This window comes from Oenanthe melanoleuca, unplaced genomic scaffold (assembly GCF_029582105.1).
Source record: "Oenanthe melanoleuca isolate GR-GAL-2019-014 unplaced genomic scaffold, OMel1.0 S001, whole genome shotgun sequence".
Classification (NCBI taxonomy): domain Eukaryota; kingdom Metazoa; phylum Chordata; class Aves; order Passeriformes; family Muscicapidae; genus Oenanthe; species Oenanthe melanoleuca.
Window position 1 is genome coordinate 9,750,239 of NW_026612650.1, and position 24,411 is coordinate 9,774,649.

Consider the following 24,411-nt stretch of genomic DNA (forward strand, 5'->3'; position numbering starts at 1 on the left):
ACAAGGTGATCCACACTGGAGAACGGCCCTACACCTGCTTGGAATGTGGGAAGAGCTTTGGGTGGATGTCCTACCTGAAAAACCACCAGCGCATCCACACCAGGGAGAGGCCCTACGAGTGTCCTGAGTGTGGTAAGAGCTTCTCAGAGAGCTCTCACTTGACCCAACACCAGTGGAGGAACCACTAAGGGAAGCCCTGTGAGTGCCCCGAGTGTGGGAAGAGCTTTGTGCTCTGCTCCAGCTCCATCCCCCATGGGAGGATCAGTTTTAGATTATCCCCAGTGACCCCCGTTGAGCAGAGCCCTGGTGATCCATGGTCCTGGTGATCTCCGTTGGGTGGAGGGAACGGATTGGAGAGATTTCTTTCACCTTGTCCTGCTTTGGTTTGGTTGGTAGTAAATTCCCTCTCTGTGCCCAGGCTAGATCTCTGATGCCCGTTTTGCTGTTTGGTGAGGATCTCTCTCCATCTTCACCTGACCCAGGAACTCTTGGTTTAATTTTCTCTCAACTATTCAGTTGAGAGGGTCAGGGCCAGAGTGGCTTTGGTGGGTGCCTGGCATCGGGCCAACATCACCCAGGCCATGGGCACCTGTTCTAAGGCTGAACGGGGTTTGGACCCCGGTGAATATGTCTGTACAAATCTGGGCCTTCTGTGTACACCAGCCAAAAACTATATTTAGTTGTTATGTTTTGCTGTTCAGTTATTTCTGCACATTTTGCTGTTTGTTCTCATGCCTCTTTCACACGCTAGTTGGTTTTGTGTATTTCTTGGTTTAGACCAGTGTTTATAACAGGTGCAAAGCATGAGAAAATACCAGGAGTTTTTCAATAACTTGTTTGAAACCCCCAAGGCCACTAGAACACCAACTATTCTAAATCGAGAGAGAAGAAGTTGAAAACATGGAATACCAAGATTAGAAGATTCAAGATAGCAGGGAGCAGCGAAGATTGTGAAGACCACCAATTACAAACTTTTGGGGGGTTGAAGGGGTGGATCAATATCGTAAAATTACCAATTGTAAAGTGTGTTCCCACATGGGTGGTGGTTCTAGAAATGAATAATTAGTGTGAATTATAAACAATAAATCTGCTTCTGCAAAATCATATTGATTTGCTGTCCAGAAGTCCAGTTTGTTCCCCCATTTGGTGATGCGGTGACGTGATAGATCGTGTACCTCGCACGTGAAGTGAACCAAAACTTTTTAGACTTAGTCTCTGAAAGGGGTCTGCAAAGTGAGAAAGCGGAAGCCCAGCCGCAGGCTGGCACGGCCGGACTGCAGCAGCAGAGGCTGGCGCGCGACTCCGAAAAGAACCAAAGAATACAGGAGAGAGAGGAGACGCCGAAGAGCAGATTGAAGTAAAACCAGCAGGAGCGCCAGACGAAGTTCCTGAGAAGAGCTCCGAGAGAAAAGCGTGTACTGCACAGCAAAAAACTACGATAACAGGTTAGCGATTGGAGCTGGAGGGATGGGGGAGGCAATATCTAAAGAAGAGCAGGCAACATTAAACGTCCTCCAGTGCGTCCTCTGCACAAGAGGAGTTAAATATAACCTAGAAGGTCTGAAAAAGTTACTGAGGAGGAGAAAGGATTTTTTGCTACTCCTATAAGTGTTTTTGATATCCTTGAGTGGGAAAGGCTGGGTGAGAATCTCTGGGATGCCGTGAGCGATAGTATGTGAGACTCCAGAGGACTTAGCACAGTTTGGATGGTAGTTATTACGGCATTAAAGCAATTAAAGGCAGAGAGGACAGCCGCCGTGGGTGCTGAAGCAGAATGAATTAGGCGATCCTGCAACAGTTTTCCCAGCATTGGTGGGAAGAAACAATTATTCTGTCCTTACCGTCAGCAGCCCCTGTATCAGAACAGCAGGTTCCATGGGATGTTTCAGGTGAAGGCAGTGCAGTTTTGCAGCCCATGTTAGAACCAGAGCAAATGGAGATAGATGCTTCTTTGTCCCCAGTGGCTCCAGATGCATCCACCGATTGTCCCGTGGTGTCCCCAGAGGAGTTAACAATAGCCCTAGGAGGGCAGGTGTTACCCCCGTTGCCGCCATCACCGACTGATTCCCCAGAACTCAAGCGGCAGCACTCTGAGGTTGATAGCGGGGTCTTGCAGGCAGATCGCTCGTGCTGCTCTGATGAGGAGCAGCGCCAGAAGCAGGAGAGGCAGTTAGCTGAATTAAGAGCCCTAGTTGATCAGCAGATTAGAGAAAGGGAGAAAAGCTCAACCGCTTTTAATGGCAGAGGCAAGGAGGAGCAGCGGCTCTGCCGCAAGAATTGCACATCGCGGTACCGATACCGTGGAGCGCAGCGCCAGCGATGACCACCGAGTTAGATTCCTGAGAGAAAGTAGTCCCGAAAGAAGGGCTGTTAGCGCTGACCGATACCCAGGTATGCGCAGGCTCTCTGATCCCTCGATTCACTCTAGTAGTTTGGGGCGTGCGCAGCAGCGAGATGACGATCGAAGTTCGGAGCGGAGCTGGGACAGCCCCGATCATAAATCACCTCGTCGCTCTGCAGTTGATGACGAGTCTAATCCTGCTGGCGATGGCACGGCATAATATGAGATGCAGTGGTAGAGGGTGAGTTCATCCCTCGAGCTTTGCCGGTAATAACAGCCCCTGGTAACCCGAACCAGCGTCACTGGGTAGGATTGGACTGGAAACTTATTTGTGGGGGGCAGAAAGCAGTGATGTGATACGGTCTAACTAATCCTTACATGCAAACTTTGCTCGATCACATCTTTATTAGTGGCTTGATGGTTCCGTTTGATTGCAAAAAGCTGGCGGAAACTTTTCTAAAACCCACCCAGTGGTTGTTGTGGCATGTGGACTGGGGAAAATGGGTGGAAGCTGCCATGACTGAAAATCTTGGACCCCCTCGGAGGGATCCCCGACAGTTTGCCACCCCAGATATGATGCTGGGAAAAGGGGCTTTCACGGACCCACAGGCTCAGGCACATTTGCATACAGCTATTTTGCAGCAGTCCCAAAAGTTAGCGTGGGAGGCATTTCACATTGTTCCAAATATGGGGCTTCCGACACCATCCTATACATCTATTAGACAAGACCCCAAAGAACCTTTTATGAATTTCTTAGATCATCTCAGAAATGCCCTTGACCTAGCTGCAAGGATGTCCCCAGAAGTTAAGGGTGCATTGGGAATGCAATTGGCTGCAGAAAATGCTAGTCCTGCTTGTAAAAAATTTTGCAGACCTTTCTGCTAACAGCCACCTTAGTAGACATGATAGACACCTGTTCCAGAGTGGGGACTTCTGAAGAAAAGGCTATTTACCTGGCAGAGGTGGTGGCAATTGCCTTAAAACCGTTGTTCCGACAGAAAAAGGGTAGTGCTGGCCAAAGATGCTTCAAGTGTGGCCGCCTAGGTCACGTTCAGGTGCAGTGCCAACTCAAGATCGTAAAGAAAAGTAAAGCGTCAGTGCCACCTACTGGATTCCCAGGAGTTGCCTCAGATGTGACAAGTACGGGCACAGAGCCAGCGAATGTCTCCACGTAAGAAGGACGGAACCCCACTGGGAAACGAGAAGCCGAGTGCAGGGGGAATCGCGTGAAAACACAAGTGTTCCCCTGCAACCGTCCTCAAGTCAGCAACAGCAGGGAGCACCAGAGTGGACCTGGCAACGCAGTAGAAGTAACCTTGCAGAACACGGATGTGCAAGTTGTTCCATCAACAGCAAATAGACCTTTAGGTTATGGACTCAGTGCTCTGCTGATAGTGAGATCATCCACTTCAAAGAAAGGGATTTTTGTTTTGCCTGGACTAATGGATGCAGATTATACTGGCAATACCGGAATTACGGTACAGACTCTAACACCTCCTATTCACATTCTAGAAGGCACTAGATTGGCAAAGTTGATTCCTTTTGAAGCTAAGATTCCTAATCCAGGGAACATGCAAAGGGGGGATGGAGGTTTTGGGTCAACAGGAACCCCTTTAAGTAACGTTTACCTTACCATTACGGGTGTGTGAGAGTCCATCTGAAAGCCTCTCGCTTGTTCTGCCCAACGACCCTCGCCTGAGGCCTAAGAAGACCCCTCAAACTGCAGTTTAAGGCTGGCCAGGGATGGGAGGAACGCCAAGCGATTGTTTGCAGGTGGTGCCCATCGGACCAGGACTGGTTTCTCAGGAGACTGGTTTACGGATAGTCACGGTGCACTGAACTGTGTTTAGTCGACAAGGCTCCCACAGGTGTGAGAACAATGAACTGGTCTGTGTTTGTTTCATCGACAAGGACTCACTTGGGTTTGTTGTGGGTTTGTTCCCCCCACGGAACCCAAAGCGTCCCTGAAAGTTCTGACCTGTTTGGCCAGTCGCCTGACGCTTTGGAAAAGAGTATAAAAGATACCCTCAAACTAAAGACCCCCGAGATCTCCCCGGACAGCAACGGACATCTATTGGCTGGTTCCACGAGGATCGTCTGCCCGTCTTGGTAGCTATAATCCCAACCCCTTTTCTCTCTCTCTGTGTCTCTCTCTCTCTCTCTCTCCGTCCCTCTATCGCATTTGGTTGGCAGTAAATAAAAGTGCATTTTTTGCAAAAGTAAACTGGTTTTGTCCCTGCTGTGTCTTTTGCGCTTTGAGATCCCTAAAAGAACCTATCAGGACTCTGCATGTGGTGTGGACCCTGACATCCCTTCCGTGTTTAAGGCATACAGGGCTTTAATGAACAATCCATAGTTATAAATTCACAGTCTGCACCATCCCGTCATGCCCAGAAAGGTTCAATTCCTTTGCTGTCTGGGGTTTTGGGGTTTGGCATATTGCTTCCTTACAGTCTTGCCCCAAGGTCCTTTGCCCAGCACTTACTTCATAGCCCAGGTAAAGCACTGTTTGTTTCACCATCTGGGCTTTCTTTTGGGATACCCGATACCCCTGCAGGCCCAAAAAGTTTAGGAGGCTTACCGTCCAATCCGCACATGCCTCTTGGGTCTGGGTGGCTGTTAAAAGATCATCCACGTACTGAAGCACTTGTCCTTCTCCTGGTGGGGGTTCCCAAGACTCCAAATCCTTTGCCAGCTGTTCTCCAAATATGGTAGGGGAGTTCTTGAACTCCTGGGGTAGTACACACCATGTCAGCTGAGTTTTACATCCAGTTTTGGGATTCTCCCATTCAAACATAAAAATTTTCTGGCTGGCTTCATGAAGAGGAAGGTAAAAAAAAGCAGTAAAACAGTAAACCAGGTTAGTTCAGGTGTTAAAAGAGTTAACAAAGGTGTAGGGGTTAGCAACCACTGGGTATAAATCTTTAGTTATCTTATTAACAGCTCTTAAATTTTGTACTAACCTGTATGACTTCCGGTTACGGGCAGACCCGCAGCACCCGGTGTTCCCCACCTGGACCCCACCCTCCCCGCCCAACCACGATCCCCACGCGCCGTCCCCCCAAGTCCCTCCCCGATCCCGCCCCACAATAAACGAAACTGGGTCTAACTGGGAAACTATTGGGAACACTGGGAGCAGCTGGGCAGGGGCAGAGTGACAGCGGGGCTGGGGGGGGGACACATGACCTCCCTCAAAATCAGCGCAGGGACGGAGCGGAGGGTTCTGGCTGGGCCTGAGGCCACAGGGAGGGGCTGCAGCCACTGCTGGGTCAGGAGCTCTGTGGGTAGAGAATAGGGGGTGACACTGAGCTGGGAGCGTCAGTGGGAGCACACACCCTCTGGGAGCCCCACTCAGTTTCATGTGCAGGTAGAAGTCGAGCCCTAGCTCGGAAAAAGCCCAAGACAGATCACTTGATCCCCATCAGCACCTTGCTGAGGGCGGCATCCGGCAGCACCTCTGGGTCCACAGGGGTTACGACGTCCCAAAACCTCTCAGACACCCCAAGCCCCTCCAAGCACCCTCCCAGTCGCTCCCAGCCCTCCCAGGACCCCCTGAAACCCTCCCAGCCTCACCAGGACCCACCAAAGCCCCTCCTGTCCCTCTCAGGATCCCACAGCCAGCTCCCACTTGACCCCCAGTGCTCCAGAACCCCTAAAGCCTCTCCCAGCCCCACCAGGACTCACAAAGACTCTTCCAGTCTCTTCCCAGCACAACCAACCTTATTCCAACCACTGCTTTTGCATCCCAAATCTCCTTTCTCCTTTCCAGGCTCACTCCAGTCCATGTCAGTTACACCCAGCACCCCCAAACTTCCTCCCATTGCCTACCAGGACCCCCAGAATCCCATCCCACCATCCTCAGCATTCTTCAAACTCCACAGCCATTCTAAACCCTTTAACCACTCTCACAGTTTATTCTATACTATCTCAAACTCCCTCCCAGTTACTCCCAGCACACCCCAACCCCTCTCCCAGTCCCCCAGTGCCTCCCCCACTCACCCTGCACTGCAGGGTCCAGGCCATGCTCCAGTGCTGGCTCAGGCGGTGCTCCAGGCTGATGTGCTTCACTTGGCAGCTGGAGGTGACCCCACGCTGGGGAGGGTTTCCAGCAGCACCAGGAGCTGTTAGAAATCCAGTCCCCATTGGGGACCAGGTTGGTGGCCACCACATGCCCTGAGAGCTCCTGCTGGCCCTGGAACCACCTCATCTGGATCTGGGCAGGGTAGAAATCCATCACAGAGCAGAGCAGGCAGCCAGGGCTGAGATGGGAGCTTGAAGACAACACTGGGATGGACTCACTGGAGGTCACTGAGAGAGAGTGGGGACACACTGGGATCAGCTGGAGGGAACTGGGAGAGATGGAAGTAACACATTGCTGCCAAAGTGCAGGAAGTCCTCCCAGTTGGAGATGTTCCTCTCCACGAACCTCACACAGTTGGTGTTGTCAATGAAGTGACACTCGGACTTCACCATGTCCTGGAACAGCCCTGTATGTGCAAGATACTGGTCCAGGTGTGGCCCCCCAGCAGCTCACACTAGCCAAGAGCTCCGGGGCAAACCCCAGTCCTAATCCCCAGTGCCCCACGGCCGCCATGGGACCCTTCTTCCTGCGGTCCCAGTTCCCTCTTTTCCAGGCTTCTCTGGACTTTTCTCCCCCTTATCCATATCCCCAGTCACTGGCCCCCCCAATTCCAACATCTGTATGGGGGTCCCACCTCCCCATTTCCCTTTCTTCCCCCACTGTTCCCACCATTCCCACCACTTCGATCCTGCCCCTGCCACTCACCCAGGAGCTCCATGCCCCCAGCCAGGGGGTCTCCCAGTGGCACCAGTAGAGCCCCAGCTGCCACCACACACCCCATGGCCAGTGCCGGGCAGGTTCTGATACCTCCTCCCTCCCCCAATTCCCCTGGTGGAGGGCGCAGGGGGAAAGAGCAGGGCATGGGTGGAGTCCAGGCAAGGAGCTCTGGGTGCTGTGGGACTGCCTGGACAGTGAGAGGTCAACAGCACCATGAGCTCTGATTGGCTCAGTTATTTTAGTACCACTTCTGATTGGCTGAGGAGAGGCCCAGGACTTGACAAAAGGAACAGAAGAGATTCCGCCCTAAGCACCGAACGGAAACAACAGACCCAGCCTGGGCACAGGGAGGGAATTTATTACCAACCAAATAACAAGAGTAAGAGAAGAAGCGCAAGAAATCTCTCCAACCCCTTCCCCCCACCTAAAACAGATCACCGGGCTCTGCCCAACAGGGGTCACTGGGGATCATCCAACACAGATCCTCTCATGGGGGATGGAGCTGGAGCAGAGCACGAAGCTCTTCCCACACTCGGAGCACTCACAGGGCTTCCCTTAGTGGTGCCTCCGTTGGTGTTGGGTCAAGACTGAGCTCTGTGAGAAGCTCTTCCCACACTCCCCACACTCATAGGGCCTCTCCCCTGGTGTGGATGCACTGGTGGACAATGAGGGTGGAGTTGCGGCTGAATCCCTTCCCGCAGTCAGGGCAGCAGAAGGGCCTCTCCTCTGTGTGAATCCGCTCATGTAGGAGAAGATTGGAGCTGGTCTGAAATCTCTTCCCACACTCACGACACTGGTAGGGCCTCTCCCTGGTGTGGATGTGCTGGTGGCTCCTCAGGGTGGAAATCCACCCAAAGCTCTTCCCACATTCCAAGCAGGGCCGCTCCTCTGTGTGGACCACCTGGTGCCACATCAGATCAGATATTGACCTGAAACTCTTCCCACATTTCCCACACTTGTTGGGCTTTTCCCTAGTGTGGACCATCTGGTGCTGGATCAGGTCAGACCTGTAGCTGAAACCCTTCCCACATTCCAGGCACTCGTGGGGCTTCTGCCCTCCATGAGGATTCTCCACCAGCTCTGAGCTCTGCCTGGATCTCCGGCCGCCTTCCCGGCTCAGGGAGGGTCTTTCCTCCTCGCAGCTCCCTGGGCTGGGTTTGCAGCCCATCCTGAGGGATCTCTGGGGCTTTTCCTCCTCCTCCATCCGCCCATGCCTTGGGAATAAAAAACTCTGGTTAGGAGAAAAAAACAAGAGCAGATGGCATTGGGGTGGGCGTTCCTCCTTGCCCAAGTTCACCTAAGCAAGTCACTGTGAATCCTGTGTCTCTAAGAACCTCCAAAACACGAAGATTCAGCCCAAAAATCCTCCAAATATCAAACACAGACAAAAAAATCCACCAAACACCAAGATTTAGCCATAACCCGCTCCAAAGCATAAAGATTCAGCCCCGCCCCTGCAGAAAAACAAAGCACCAACATTTAGCCCAATAAAGCTCAGAAACACCAAGACCCACCTGTGTGAAAATCGCGGATCCCTCTCCCCAGTCTTCCTGCATGTGGGAAACGCTCCTGGGGCTGAGGGGAGGTGGAAGATAGAGGGAGAGATAGAACCTTGTGCTGCTTCCCCTTCATCCTCCACATTCTAGTGTGTTCTTCCTCTTCCTCCTACTATTCCTACACAATCCCACTTTCTCCTCCCACTAGCAGCCTTTGACAATTTCATTCTTCAACCCTGCTTCTCCTTCCCTTCTCCTGCTGCCCCCAGGCCCAGCACCCACTGCCAGCTCCCTCTTCCCCCCAAACCCACAGAATCCCAGCGCAGGGGCAGGGATGGAGCTGGGGCAGCTCGGGCTGGGGCAGCGCTGGGCTCTCGGCCACTCCCGCCCGCACTCAGTCCCCACTGCAGCCGCTCCTGCCACGACAGCGCGGGGGGGCCCGGCCTTGGCGCTGCCCCCATGGCTGCATTCCAGTGACAGAGCTCCAGAGCCAGGAGAGATTGATGAGACACTCCCTGGTCTGAGGAACAAAATGTGTTCATGGATGGGTCTGCAAGGGCAGGAGAAGGGAAAAGAGTTCCAAGACACGCTCTGATTAAGGAAAGGGAATTAGACCAAGGCTTACACTCTGCCTAAGGAGTGCAGAGAAGCACCAGTGGTGGCCAAGTGCTGTGGCCCATCCCAAGTGTCCCTGAGCACAGAAACAGCCCCAGCACAGCTCAGCACGTGGGGACCCCTCACCTTGGGCTCAGGGGCTCTCAAGCCCCGCAGATTTGCACTTCCCAGCTGCAGCACCAGCATGGGAGGCCCCACTGAGCCTGCACTGAAGGCAACGCAGCAGCAGCCAGGGCTCCACAGCGGGGGAAGCCCCTGGGCCTGCCCACACATCCTCTGCTCAAATCCTCTGCCTGTGCACTCTCCTTTGGAATCTCCAGCCACTGGGGCCAATCCTTGCTGTGCCCGCAGTCCCACAGCTGCTGGCAAAAAATCAAGTAATGCCTTGACTAATACTAAAGATATCAAGTAAAAAGCAGATTATGGGGGGGTCAGATGTGAGTCATGCAATGGCTGTTCTGGAAGATTAGCACTGGTTTCCGGCAGCCAGGAGAGGAGCTTTAGAAATGCAAATTAACACTGCTGGGGCATAGTACCCATTTATAATCCCAAAACCAAAGAGGACTCAGGAAAAGAGATTGAAGAAATGTTAATTACCGTTAGCAAAGATAATTTTTGAGACAATGAGAGATTGAACAAGGTAACATAAATGTGCCTGGTGTTAGGGCCAGGGATCGGTATAAAAGGTAGCAACAAGAGAAACCACTAGTTTCAGAAAATATTACTAATTTACAGATACACCTGCTCTGCCAAAATACTGTTTAATTCCTGAACTTCGAGAAGAAGAACTACTTAACAAAACCAGCAATATCGGATATTATAGGAAAGGAGGGGTGCATTTTAAGGGGGACCGGGAAATCTGAACCTTCCAAGTACCTCAGCCAGTGGGGAAAGGGAGAGGGAGATGCAGCCGGGAAAATGAGGATAAAAAGGAGGCTGCGTTTTAGAGACCGCATGGCAAATACTGCATGGCGTTTCCCTTTGTTCATTAATAAAGTCACTTTTACAGGACTCCTCTGTCTCCTTTGGGCACACAAACCTCGGTCCACGTGAATTTTCCCGCACAGCCCCGGGGCCTCTCTCAAACATCCCTTGCCCGCCTCGGGCTCCTGCCGGGGCCCGAGCTCCATCCCGGACTCACCCCAGCTCCCACCGCCCTCAGCTCCTGCTCACCCCGAGCTCCCGCCGGTTCAGGGCAGCAGCGGTTCCTTGGCCCGATGCCCGGGCCGGGCCCAGCGCGGGGTCCGCTCCTCAGGCGAGGTTTCCGAGAAATGGCGGAGCCCGGGGAAAGGGAGGGGAGCCCGTGCCGTGTGCAGAGCCCGCCCCTCGCTGCGATTGGCTGATTCTGGTGTCACTCGTTGTCCTGACGCGCTGATTGGGCAGAGCGGGGACAAGCCCGGCCCCTGCAGCAAAGGCGCCATTATTGGAGCGTCTGTGCGGCCCGGGAGCGGCGGCAGCGGCCGGAGCCGGGTGAGGCGGCGGCGGAGCTCGGAGGCGGCCCCAGCGCAGGTGGGAGCCGCGCTCGGTTCTGCGGGGGTTCGGGGAGTCGGCGCTCTGCCCAATCAGCGCACAGGAACGAGGAGTGACGGCAGAATCAGCCAATGGCAGCGACGGGCGGGCTGTACACCCGACTCAGCAGCCTCGGCCCGCGCTCTCAGGGACCCCGGGCTGTGTGAGGGGAAAGCCGGAGATGAGGAACAGCCCTAGAACGGGCCCGGGCCCGGGCCCGGGGCGGGATTTGCCGGAAAACACAAAGTTCCACGCAACTCCCTTTCCCAGCCCTGCGTGTTCGCTGGCTCCGGCTCAGGGGGAAGCCCTGGAGCCTCACTTCTGCTCCCCCTAATTGGGAGCATCAGTGCATGGCTTTGATTTCCCCCAAAATGGGAAAACTGCCCCAAAGCAAGTGGATATGGACTGGAGTGAATTCTGGCAGAAAACTCCAAAAACTTTGAGCAGGATAATGGGAAGTAAATGAAGACCCATAAAACCAGGTTTCCCCCACACCTTCCTCCTTCCAGCTGCACCTCCTACCCTGGCAGTGCAGGGTGTCAGAAACGACTCTCACTTCTTTTAAACTTTCAGAGGTTTATTAAGCCTTAGCATAAAAATACAACAAAAGTCTGAATAAGCAGAAAAATCAGCGCAGGGAGCACAGGACTAAACCCCCACATGCTCACCTACAGAATGGATGTTCTGCCTTTTATGCCCCCGGGCCCTCCCAAAGTCTTGTCGCTGAACTCCTTCTCTGCCATCCATGGCTGGAGACTTTCTTATAGCTTGGCTGCAGGGCAGGTGCAGTAACAAGCTGGCCCTGCCCAAATGCCCCGACTACCTAAGACATGTCTAACAACAGCACAAGGGGGAGGGGAAAGAGGACTATGGGAGGATATATTGCAATAACATCATTAAACATCCACAAAACTTAGCATACACACCATATTAATCCTTTAATTATGAGAGCCAAGCATCACATTGCCGGAGAAGGTGAGATTGCGGACACCAGATGGTTATCAGCAAGACTCGATTTATTGATAAAACAGTTCTGCTTTTATACACTTCTTAATTATCTTCATACATATTACAAAAGCCAAGCTCATTATTGGTTATCTTCATCTTGCATAAGTTAGTCTTGCAATATTCTGTTTTTAACTGCTTCTATATTTCTGTGGTTTGCTGTTATATGTCTGCGGTTTTTAGTTCTGTTTTAGTTCTGTTTTTGCTTGCTGCGATAAGCATTGTCACCACAACCCCTTTGTCACAAGGACCTTTGTCCTTGGGCTAGCCTTTGCTCTACTTAGACCATCTGCAGTAACTCTGCTTGACTATGTCCTCTCTCAGCTAACCAAGTTTGAACAATACTCTCCACACTTCCCCCGTTTTCTTTTTGGGCTAACAAATTTGTTTCCCACTTTTGATTTACCAATCGTAATACCATATTTTGCAAGCATTTTACAATACATGGCACAAAAAGCAAAATAGCAAAAACAACAACTCCTATGGTTATTAATTGTTGCAAAAGGAAAACAAGCCATGGACCTAACCCAAAGGATTTAAGCCATCCTTCTAATCCCAAACCTTTTTGCTCCTTTACAATTCCAGCATTTGCCAGATCTCAAATCCAAATGCTCTTTAACAATCTCTCTAATCACTTGTCGTTTACACTTCTCTAAATCCCACAGAAAGGTATCAGGATCAGATTCCCAATCACAAAAAATTGGTATGTCCAGCAAAACCTCTAGTTCCTCTATTTCCTGTTGAAAAAATAGTCTATTCCTCAGTCGTCGAAGTTCGCTGTCCGGTTCCAACTCTGGAATCATTCACAGGTTTCTGCAGTACCACTTTAGTCCATCTGGCCGGCACCCATAGTGTTCCTGAAGGAGTAGAAACACACACATAACCTCTGCCCCAAAACAAAACTTTTGCTGCTTCCTGCCATATCCCTGTTATAGGGTCTCTGTATCGAACCCAGGTCTCTGGCTGGGTACCTCCTGTGCTGTATGATGTATGATGTCTAATGGCTGCAGGATCCTTGTTTTCCCCAAAAACACACAAATGATTGATAACGTAAAGAGCCTTGGATAATTTTGTATATGGATCAACCTGATCTTCTTGCTTAAGTATATATCGCTTTAATGTTTTATGGGCTCTCTCGATAATTGCTTGTCCAGTGGGAGAATGTGGTATTCCAGTAACATGTTTTATTCCCCAGGATTTTAACCACTTTCTGACTTTACCACTGACATAGGCAGGACCATTATCTGTTTTAATTTCAGCTGGAACCCCCATGACTGCAAAGCAGCTAGAAAGGTGTCTGATAACATGAATAGCTTTTTCTCCTGCCTGTGCTGTGGCCCATATAAACCCACTAAAAGTGTCTATGGTGACATGGATATATTTCAATCGTCCAAAACTCTGTAAGTGTGTTATATCCATCTGCCATATTTCATTGATCTTTATTCCTCTTGGGTTCACTCCACATCCTAGTCCTACTCCCCCATTATGGTGACTACAAATAGGGCATGCTCTAACAATAGCCTTGGCCTCACTAATGTTAATACCAAACTGCCTCACCAATCCTTTAGCATTATGATGATATGCATTATGTGCCTCTCTAGCCATTACTGTTTTACTAATCAAAGGCAAGTTTTCAACCGGCATCACCAATCTATCAGCTCTTGCATTTCCTTCTCCTAAACCCAAATCCCATTTGTGACTTCGAATGTGAATCACTGCATAGGGCTCTTTTCTTTCCATTAGGGCTCTCTTTAACTGTAAAAACAGCTCATACAATCTCCTGTTGCTAACCTCTTTCACACTAGCATCCTCTATTCTACATACCACTCCCACCACATAAAGAGAATCAGACACTACATTCAAAGGTCCATCTAAATGAGTAACGGCCCATGTCACTGCTAATAGCTCCAATGTCTGCAGGCTATCTTCAGGTGTTGCTTCAAGAATCTGTTGCTTCCATTTTTCTTTTTCTTTCCACACGATAGCCGCTCGGCGAGACTTTTTTCCGGCATCCGTGAAGGCTGTTGTGGCATTAGCTATGGGTGTTTCTTCCCGCAGCGTCTTGGTAATCCAACTCCATTCTCCAATCCACTGCAGTGCCTTAGGTGCTAAGGCTCCAGTTTCCACCTGTGCTCCAGATCCCAGCAGTGCCTCAGCAAACTCTGTAGAATTCAACAGGTACCAGTCCAATGTTGGTTTCTCTATAGGCAGGTAAATTACTGCTGGTTCTTGTCCTGTAACTTCTAAAATGCGCAATCGTCCTTTTCTAAGTAGCATAGCCAAATTTTCAATTTTTGTGGTTATTGTTTTCCTTGTTTGTAAAGGTGGTGATATCCATTCTAATATCCTTGGCTCCCCCGTTTTCTTTTCTAGCTGAGTAAGTGCTCCTAATAAGTGTCCATTACCATGCCAAATGGTAAAATTTATTGGGCAATCAGGTTGTTTTCGGGATACAAATCCATCTGTTATGCATTTCACAATTTGCTGTAGCGTCTCTTCCTGTTGCGGGGTAACGTGAACAGGAGTGCAAGGATCTGTTCCCTTTAACAACGGTTGCAAGGCTTATAACAATGTATTTGGAATGCCTGTTATCGGCTTTAACCACTGTAGGTCTCCTAAAAGTTTTTGGGCCTCATGCAAGGTTGAAATCTTTATATCCAATAGTAATTTTTGTGGCTTAACCTTTTGTTCAGTTATAGTCCAACCAAGATATTTCCAAGGTTTTGATCGTTGTATTTTCTCTGGTGCCACAACCAGTGAAAAGTCTGCCAAGGTGGATTTAATGATCCCTATTTGTTCATCTGTAAATTCACAGTCTTGTGAAAACAGAATATCATCCATATAATGGTAAATTACTGTCCGTGGCATTTTCTGTCTCAGTGGTTGTAAAGCAGCATCCACATATAGTTGGCATAATGTAGGTGAATTACGCATCCCCTGTGGCAAAACTGTCCATTCAAATCTTTATCTGGCTCACCTCTGTTGATGGCTGGCAATGTAAATGCAAAACGTTTTGTGTCGTTTGGATGCAAGGCGATGGTAAAAAAACAGTCTTTAAGATCAATAATCAAAATGGGCCAATTTTCTGGTATCATGGCTGGGTTAGGAAGTCCCGGCTGTAGGGCTCCCATTGGTTCCATTTGGTTGTTTACAGCTCTCAGGTCATGTAAAAGTCTATATTTTCCTGACTTTTTCTTTATCACAAAAATGGGTGTATTCCAGGGGCTTGTAGATAGTTTTAAATGTCCTTGTTGAAGCTGTTCCTTTACCAACTGATGAGCTTGCTCAAGACTTTCCCTTTTTAATGGCCATTGCTTAACCATCACTGGTTCCTCAGTTGTCCAAGTGAGTGGAAGGAGGAAAGTCCAAGCAATGGCAGTTACCCCAAAGGGTGCACGTTTGTCAGCACTACACCCAGTTGGGAAAGTACATCACGGCCAATCAAACAGCAAACTGAAGGAGGTAACGGCACAATGGAAAAAACCATGTTGAGTTGTTGTCCATCTATGTGCAGCGTTACTGTCGGCGATTTTTTGGCCAAAGTATAACCTCCAACTCCAGTCACTGTCTGTGTAGATGCATAGGAAGGCCAGCGATTTGGCCATATCTCGGGACTAACGATACTTGTATCCGCTCCGGTGTCAAGTAGTGCTAAGACGGAAATTTCATCCCCTCGGAAGGTAATATTGACGGTTTTCCTTGGCCGATTCCTTAAATCCAAAGTTAGCAAAGTAAGTCCCGTTGACCCAAACCCATCAGAATTTCGAGGAATTTCTGTTTTTGGAGTTAGTCCAGCAGTCAACTGCGGTAGTGGTAGCAACTGAGCTATACGTTGACCTTTCTCCACCCTCAATGGTGGGTAAGGGGTGTAAGCCATAATTTGTATCTCCCCAGTATTGCGGGAGACTCCTGGATTCTTTGTATCAGGGTGGACGCGAGGAACAAGACTCAGACGCTCTGTAAATGCTAAAAGCTACAGTTGCAGTTTATTATAAGGGAGTCTGCAAGGAGCTGCCCGGCACAGCCACGTGCAGATTAAAGAGATAAAAAGGGGGAGAGAAAGAGAGAAGAAGGAGGGTAAAGAGAGGAAGAGAAGAGGAAAAGAAAAGAGAGCGACTTCCCGTTTGTAACACAATAAATCCACTTCCATTATGAATATTCTAATTCCTAAAAACCAATCTAATACAAAATACTAATTCTATAGCATTTACATACAGCCTATAGGAAATCTTACATTAGCATAGCATGTGACATTCTAAACTCTAAGATCTAATCTTTGGGTGCAGGTCAGTCTTTTGTGTCTTTTGGCCTTGCCCTCTGGCCAAAAGCATTGTTTAGTTAAGAGTGGATTGGCTTCGGTGAGCCATCCCATTGTATACCTGGTTATTCAGTAACTAGGGCTTGGTATCTCAAACGTGGCTTTCATTTCAATTTCATTCATGGTTTCTATATTCCCAGAATCTGAGCATTCATATTTGCAAGATTCCTCAGTTTCATCCTCTCCAACATCTCCCCCGTTTTGTTCAACCACTAATACATTAGATACTGTCTTTGTTATCATTTTTTGCGTACAATGGAGAATGCAGGGTACAAATATTACAACTACAATTATTACTACTAGAATAAACAAACCTATCTTACAGAGTTCCTTTAGCCAAGATGTAAAGTTCCAACCTTCAAACAAACTGTCTAGCCAGGTGGGGTAATTTGTTGTGATTTGGTCAGCCAAATCCTTTAGATTTTGTAGCTGTTTATGAATGGAAACGGAATGATCTGACAAATTCATGCAGCATAATCCCTGAAAATCCTCGCATCCATGTCCATGAGCTAATAAAAGGAAATCAAGAGCAGCTCTGTTTTGTAAAGTGGCATGTTTTACTGCCTCTTCATCTGTCAGCAAGTCACTGATTGCAATTGATGTGGCATTTACTTCTTTACTGAGCCAACATCCCAACTTGTTTAACTGTTTCAGTGCGGTAGCAGAGCTCAGCTGAGGTAAAAAGAGGCTTGTGACAACTAATTGTCCAGTGCTCCATGGGTGAAAGTCACTGTCACAGTCACTTTCATAATGATATCCTGTGGCGGATCTAATTTTTCTATTTTTCTTTTTGACTACCTCTTTAACACTGGGTGCAAGTATTGTGAGCTGTCCCAGAGCACAAGGGTCACCCTCTATATATGCGGGTATGCCTTGCCAGGCTCTGTCTCCGCAAATGAGCCAAACTCCTTTGGGAAATCGTATTGGAAGTTTGCTAGATTGACTTGCGTGCGGCTCAGAGTATGTGAGAAGTTTAGTTTGATTACACCAAAAAGTCACATTGCTATAAACTGGGTGATATGGGGTAACATTTAAATGAGGACTGTCTCCTTCCATAAGATGAAATATGTAACAGTTGCCCATGGTTACTGAACCTAAAATTTCAAGCTCTTGGAGATCAGATTTGTCAACTTTAGAATTGTCAATGTAAGGTTGATATTTTTTGCTGAGAGTTGGGGATGCATGAGGATCATCATATGGCCAATACCTCTTAAGGGTAACATTATCAAAACCTTTTGGGAAAGGTACTCCAACCAAACAGGTTGCAAAGGGTTTTTCAGGACTTGTGTTGGATAAGCAAATGGTATCAGAACCAGCAGTCTTGGCTAAATTAACCCAAATGTTTGTCTTTGGTTGACTTATGGGTAAAGCTTCACTACAAAAACAAAAGAAAAAACAACAAGAACAAAAGAAAAGCAACATGCATTCACGTAATCGATAAAACTCCATCCTTGAGCTGTTTCTGGCAGATCACTTTCTCCTGATGATTCTGCACAGTTCAGGTCTGGGTGCTTGCTTCCTGGCTTCTTCTTGCAGGATCACTGGCTGATGTGGAGGCTTCAGCAGGCTTCACAGAGCAGTAGGGCTTCACATTCTTCGCTGGAATCCACTTGAGTCCTGCATCTGTAGAGACACATGCAAACCCCTTTCCCCATGTTATGAGGTTGTATGGTCCCTCTATTCGTCCTGTTTCTAAGTTTTTAACCAAAACTGGAGGGTGCTCTTTCAATTTTGCTTTTTTGTTGTTTAAAAAGTGTCTATAAATAGGAGGATCTGGCTCTTCTGCAGAGCTGTTCAAAAAATTGTAAACGTACAATGCTTTATTTAACCTTGTGTGGGGTGTGGCTAGCCCACTTCCCCCTTTTTGTTGATCTAAAATGCGTTTTAAAGTTTGGTGTGTCCTTTCTATTATTCCCTGACCTGTGGGTGAATGGGGTATGCCAAATGTATGGCGGATACCCCATTCATTTAAAAATGTAGCCAATTCATGTGAGGCATAAGAAGGTCCGTTATCTGTTTTGACTTCTTGGGGGATGCCTAGATAAGAAAAGGCTTGTGAGAAATGCTGGCAAACATGCTTAGCTGTTTCCCCTGTATGCGCAGAAGCAAAAACCGCATTTGAGAATGTATCAACAGAGACATGGATGTTTTTAAGCATCCCAAAAGAGGGATACTTTGTAACATCTGTTTGCCATTTCTGCAAGCTCTCCAACCCTCTTGGGTTGGTGGCTCCTGTAGCAGGAAGCGGCAGAACTAGCTGGCAATCTGGGCAAGCTCGTACAATATTTTGTGCTTGCTCTAAGGTAATGTGAAAATCTCGCTTAATTGCCTGTGCATTTTGGTGAAAAAATGCATGGCTTAATTTAGCTTGTTCAATAGTATTAGGCAGAGTTGCAGCAAGCACTGAGGTAGCATTTTTAATGTCTGCTGCATCTTCCTCCTCAGAAGCAGCTGATGCCAATGCATCTGCGTGAGCATTCCCTTCTGCCATAAATCCTGGGAGGCCCGAATGGGCCCTTATGTGGGAAATAAAATAAGGATTAGTTCTATGAGATAGGATTTGGTAAAGACAGGTGAGCCAGAGACATAACTTATCATTGTTCACATCCTTTAGAACTGATCCCTCAATCCTGTTGACAATATTAGCAACATATGCTGAGTCAGTTATGAGGTTGAAAGGTTCTGGAAAGAGCTGAAAAGCCCTTACAACAGCTGCTAATTCTACAATTTGAGGAGAACCTTCAACTTTTTGAACATCTTGTTCCCAAGTTTTTGTTTTCATATTTTGCCATGTGACTACCGAATTGTGTGTTTGCCCTGAACCATCAGTGAAGACAGTAATTGCTTCTAAAGGTTCTTCACTGATCAGAGGCTTTTCTTTGTAGCATAATTTAGCTTTGATCATTTTGTGTGCTGGATAATGAATGGAGCAAATGCCTGGAAAATTAAGCAAGGCATACAGCAGGTCCTCTGACTTTTGCATTGCCCACTCAAAATAAGCTTTCTTTATGGGCAAATAGATAATTGCAAATTCACAACCTGCTATTGAAAGAAGCCTTGCTCTACCTTTGATGATTATTTGAGACATCATGTCTAAAGGTGAGAGAATTGTTTTGGATGACCTGTAAGAAATAAAAACCCATTCAATTATTAACAAATGATCTTTTTGAGAAGGGTCCCATTGAAAGATTAGACCACACAGTCTCAGCTCTTGTCCTAAAATTGCAAGAAAAAAGGGTTTATCTGGGATACAGCGATGTGCCTGCCTGTTCTGCAGGGCTTCTGTAATTCTTTTTAAGGCTTTGCACGCTTCAGGTGTGAGTGATCTAGGTGATCTGATGTTATTGTCCCCTTTCAACAAGTCAAAAAGTGGAGCAAGTTCATCAGCAGTAATTCCTAACACAGGTCTGACCCAGTTGATTTCACCTAAAAGCTGCTGCAGGTCCTGTAAAGTGTGGACCTCCGTTCGGACTTGTATTTTTTGGGGTACAATAGATTGTTCTGTTAATTTCCAACCCAAGTATTTCCAGGGAGCAGTCTCTTGAATTTTTGATTCAGAAATTACCAGTCCTGCCTTTGTGATTTCAGAAATAACACTGTCCCGAGTTTCCTCCATTTGTTTCTGCGTAGGTGCTGTTATCAATAAATCATCCATGTAATGAAAAATTAGGGACTGTGGGAATTGCTCACGGACTGGAGATAAGACACGGGCTTCTGCCTGCGCTGCCAGTGCAGCAGTTTGTGATGTCTGAGCGGTGAGAACCTTTTCAAGTTGTTCTCCGAGGGTTTTTCCAAGTTCATTTGCTTGAATTGAGGCCACGTGCTGTGGGCTTCCAATTTTGTTACAGGCATCAATCATTTCAGGCACTGTTGGTTTTTCCTTTGCCATAGCTTTAATGGCCTTTTTACATTCTGTATTGGCATTATTTTCAATTATGTCCCGTATCATTAATGGGCGAGCTATATCATCAGAACACTGTCTTTCAGAGGCCTGGATTACTCTATCCACAAATGTGGTGAAAGGTTCAGATGGATCCTGGGTAATAAGATTGTAGGACTTTTCAAAGATTCCTGCAGGCTGTATCTGCAGGAAGGCTTTGCGTGCCATTTTCTTAATATCATCTAAGGCTGCTCTGGGGAGATTTATTTGATCTTCATTTTTGTCATCAGGATGGTCACCTGTTAATTTAGATATGGTCAAAGCACGCAATTCTACATCTGTGCTATCCCGGTATGTTGCTAATGTCTCTGTGAGCATTCTTTTCCATTTTAATTCCCATAAAAGATATTGTGAATCCGTAAGTGTAACCATAGCAAGGTTTTTACAGTCATTTGGCGTAAGAGTGTGACCCTCCAGAGTGCTTTTTAGCACCTGTTTGAAATAGGGTGAGGAGATGCCATTATCCCTTAAAGCTTTTCTTAGTTCTTTAATTTCATGAGATGGAATGGAAGACCATCTTCTAGGACCACCAGGCTGTGGATTAAAAATAACAGGCATTGCCATTACATTAAGGCATTCATCTTTACAAATGTCTCTTCTAATTTCTTGCCAATTTGTTAATAGGGAATTATTATACGATTGGGGATTTAAATTTGATGTGTTCTGAGGATACAGTGTCTCAGTATGAAGCGGAAATGTCTTTTGTAGAGACTGCCCAGATATAGGATTCGCAGGTGGAACATAAGTGTGTGTCTGTTCTGTGTTTAGTAACTGTGGAGCCGCAACGTACATTCCCCCTGTTTGTAGAGCGGATGGGGTGACAGGTTGCAATTGCAGAGCTGAATCGCAGAGGTCTGGAGGTGGGTTTGGCTGCGGTAGCCGAGTGAAAACTGCAGGAACCGGGGAATCGCCCCCTAAATGGGATGTATGTGCTGTGTTCACATCCTGCTGAGGAACAGCTGTAGAGGGATGTTTGGGAAGAGACGCATCGGGATCTGGGAAGTAGACCGGCACGGTCGAGGCTTGCAGGGCTTCCAGTTCCATTGCGGCCGGGACAGGCGCGGCTGCAGGATGAATTGCAGTTGACCACGGAGGGAGATGAACTGGGGCGGGCTGAACTACGCTGGCAGGCATGGGCTGCAGAGTTGCGTCTAGTGGGGCCAAAACGGCAGGCAGGATTGGGGCTGCAACGGGCGGCAGCGGTTGAACTGAGGCAGGATGCTGTGTCAGGGCTCCCACCGGCGGACTTGGCTGCATGGTGGCGGCCGGTGGTGCCATGCGGGTCGCAGGCAGTGGAGCCGTGTGCGGCGGGATCAGGGCAGGAGGCGGAGGCGGGGCGCAGGCGGGGAGGTGCATAGGGAACGTAGTTTGCACTGCTGACACAGAAGAGCAGCTGAGCGGCGGCGCGGCTGCGGCCGTACGTCGGACGGAGGGTTGGGTGGGCGGCGGCTTGTCGGTGAACGCTGCCGACTGGGGGTGGGGCTCTGCCGAGCACCGGGAGTTCAGGGGGTGAGCTGCGATGGTCACCGGACAGAACTGAGGCAGGAACGCAGTGGCTTGAGGCGGCACAGGAGGTGGGGGAGCTCCAGGCTGAGCGTCCCCCACCGCCTGCCCGGGGACTGGGCTGGCTGGAGCCTGCAGCGCTGGCGTGGGAGCGACAGGCACGTCTCGGCACTCCGGGACGGTGGTCGGCGCCGACGTTGTGCTCCGCGCATCCGTGGAGCTGCGCGCAGGCAGCGGTGCATCGGCGCGGGCCAGCTCCGACGGCGGGCTCGCTCCGCGCCAGGCGGCTCCCGGGTTGGGAACGGGGAGCATCTGTGCTGCCGCCGGCAGCGCCGGTGTGGAGCCGAGCGGCGCAGCCCGGTCCGTCAGGACGCTGGACTGCACCGATGCCGTAACTGCAGGGACTATGGATTTTGCGGACTGGTGTGTCTGCAACGGGGTGGGAACGAAGGGAGCCGCAGCCACGGGCGTCATGGCGGCGGCGCCGGGTATCGGGGGAGGGGCTGAGGGACTCGCGGGAGCGAGGGAGGGGGGCGGGGTCGGCGTGATGCCATTAGCGAGGGGCGGGGCGGAGGCGATGACGTTGGCGGGTGGGCGTGCAGGGGCGGAGCCAACGGGCGGGGCCATGGCAGTGACGGGCGCGGGGGCCGGGATAGCGGGGGCGGGGAGAGCGGGGGCAGGGAGGGCGGGGGCGGGGAGAGCGGGGGCGGGGGCAAGGGACGGGGACGGGCCAGGACCGGGGGTGGGGAAAGTGCAGATTGCGAGCGGAGGGGCGGGATTTGGGGTTACTGAGGAAGCATGAGAGACAGGAACGGTCGTAGTTACCGGGACGGGAGGGAGATTAGCAAGATTGGGTGCGGACGCGGCGGGTGGGTTTATGGGGACGGAGTTTGGGGGTACGGGAGCGGAGACAGGGGGAGGAGGGGCAGGAGCAACGTGGGTCAGAAGCGTGGCGGCAGGAGATTGGGGAAGCAGGGAGACTGGCGCTGCGGGGCCCGGGGTTACCGAAACCGCAGGGGGAGGGGCCCCGGGGGCGTGGGGGATGGTGCCCGCCGGGGCGGCGGGAGCAGCGGGAGAGGCTGCGGGGTCCGGGGAAGCTGGATGGACCGGGGGAGCGGGTCCTGGGACCACGTGGGTTGGAGGCGCTGCGGCCGGGACTCGGGGGAGCAGGGGAACCGGTGCAGCGGGGACCGGGGTTGTAGAAACGGAGGGGGGAACCGCGGGAGCATGAGGGGAGGTGGCTGCTGAGGACTTGTTCACAAACAACTCAAGCAATGCGCGACATGCCGGGACTAGTTCTGCTACAGCCATATCTCGGCGGGAAATGCGGTTAAAAAGTTTAACCCCTACTTTCTCCCAAAAATCTGCGGTAAAAACTACGGAACGGTCTGCATGAGGAAAATTAAGTAAAGTCCACTCCAAAAGATTTTTTAACTCTTGCTTAGGCAGGTCATGGTGATGAGAACTTAATAAATGTTTCAACTGCTTATACAGGTCTGTCTCTTGAGCGGAATGAGTCTGTCCCATTATTAACTTTTATATCAACTTTTAACTACTAACTTTTATATTAACTTTTAACTACTAACTTTTATATTAACTTTTAACTACTAACCTCGGTTTGCCGCTGATACAGTGTAAAATTTCCGGAGTCCCACGAAAGCGCTGGCCAGGCGTCCTTTCTGGGTGGAAGACACTGTATTTCCGGTCCCCTCTCAGAGCACCGCTCTATGCGTCGCTGTGCAACGGCGTAGCGGACTCGGGACCTCCCTCCACTGAGTTACAGCTCACACACCGCCAGGCAGCGTGTGGCTGAACTCGATGCCACGGCGGGGAGTGCCGCGGCGGTTCCCTCAGAGAGCTCCAGGCAGTACTGACCGGCAGTAACTGTGTGCTCGAGGGCTGTCAGAAAGTCCGTGCAAAGCTTGGCTCCCCTTACTGCACGGCTTTCTCGACAGTAAGAATATTTTAAGAGCTCCAGCCCAATACGTTGCTGAACTAACGCAAAGCTGTGCTCACGGCAAGCGAGGAAAGTAGGTAAAAGTAGGTTTAATAGTTACCGTCCAGGAAAAAACGTCCCGCAACCAAAAACGGGTGAGCTGGTTCTTTAAATGACGTTGGGCGCCACTCTGCGGGAGACTCCTGGATTCTTTGTATCAGGGTGGACGCGAGGAACAAGACTCAGACGCTCTGTAAATGCTAAAAGCTACAGTTGCAGTTTATTATAAGGGAGTCTGCAAGGAGCTGCCCGGCACAGCCACGTGCAGATTAAAGAGATAAAAAGGGGGAGAGAAAGAGAGAAGAAGGAGGGTAAAGAGAGGAAGAGAAGAGGAAAAGAAAAGAGAGCGACTTCCCGTTTGTAACACAATAAATCCACTTCCATTATGAATATTCTAATTCCTAAAAACCAATCTAATACAAAATACTAATTCTATAGCATTTACATACAGCCTATAGGAAATCTTACATTAGCATAGCATGTGACATTCTAAACTCTAAGATCTAATCTTTGGGTGCAGGTCAGTCTTTTGTGTCTTTTGGCCTTGCCCTCTGGCCAAAAGCATTGTTTAGTTAAGAGTGGATTGGCTTCGGTGAGCCATCCCATTGTATACCTGGTTATTCAGTAACTAGGGCTTGGTATCTCAAACGTGGCTTTCATTTCAATTTCATTCATGGTTTCTATATTCCCAGAATCTGAGCATTCATATTTGCAAGATTCCTCAGTTTCATCCTCTCCAACACAGTATAATCCGCATCAATTACCCCAGGCAAAACAAAAAGTCTCAATATAGATGCTGATGATCGTCCCAAAAGCAAAGCTCCAAATGCCTGTCCATTAATGATTATGGGACCTTTAACTCCAGTTGGTATTTTGCTTGGCCGATCGGT

The 24,411-nt window shown here is 49.4% G+C and overlaps 2 protein-coding genes across 3 annotated transcripts in view; one reads left to right on the forward strand and one right to left on the reverse strand.

Annotated features, from left to right (window-relative positions):
- LOC130266044 (zinc finger protein 418-like) overlaps nt 1-24,411 on the forward strand; it is a gene marked incomplete at its 5' end in the record, with an annotated part of 78,027 nt that overhangs the window by 213 nt on the left and 53,403 nt on the right. Inside the window, 1 exon segment of the mRNA XM_056515369.1 lies at nt 1-172. Coding sequence (XP_056371344.1) covers nt 1-172 — 172 coding nt within the window.
- On the reverse strand, nt 7,479-10,539 carry LOC130266180 (gastrula zinc finger protein XlCGF49.1-like). Of its 2 annotated transcripts, XM_056515545.1 has the most exons (3): nt 10,424-10,539; nt 8,654-8,714; nt 7,479-8,370 (listed from the first exon to the last, which is right to left on the reverse strand). In XM_056515545.1, the coding sequence occupies exons 2-3, from the start codon at nt 8,693-8,695 to the stop codon at nt 7,765-7,767; spliced, it is 648 nt and encodes a 215-aa protein (XP_056371520.1). In that variant the 5' UTR covers nt 8,696-8,714; nt 10,424-10,539; the 3' UTR covers nt 7,479-7,764. The 2 variants fall into 2 exon arrangements, with proteins under 2 accessions (XP_056371520.1, XP_056371521.1); XM_056515546.1 differs by lacking the exon at nt 8,654-8,714 and having other exon boundaries at nt 7,479-8,353.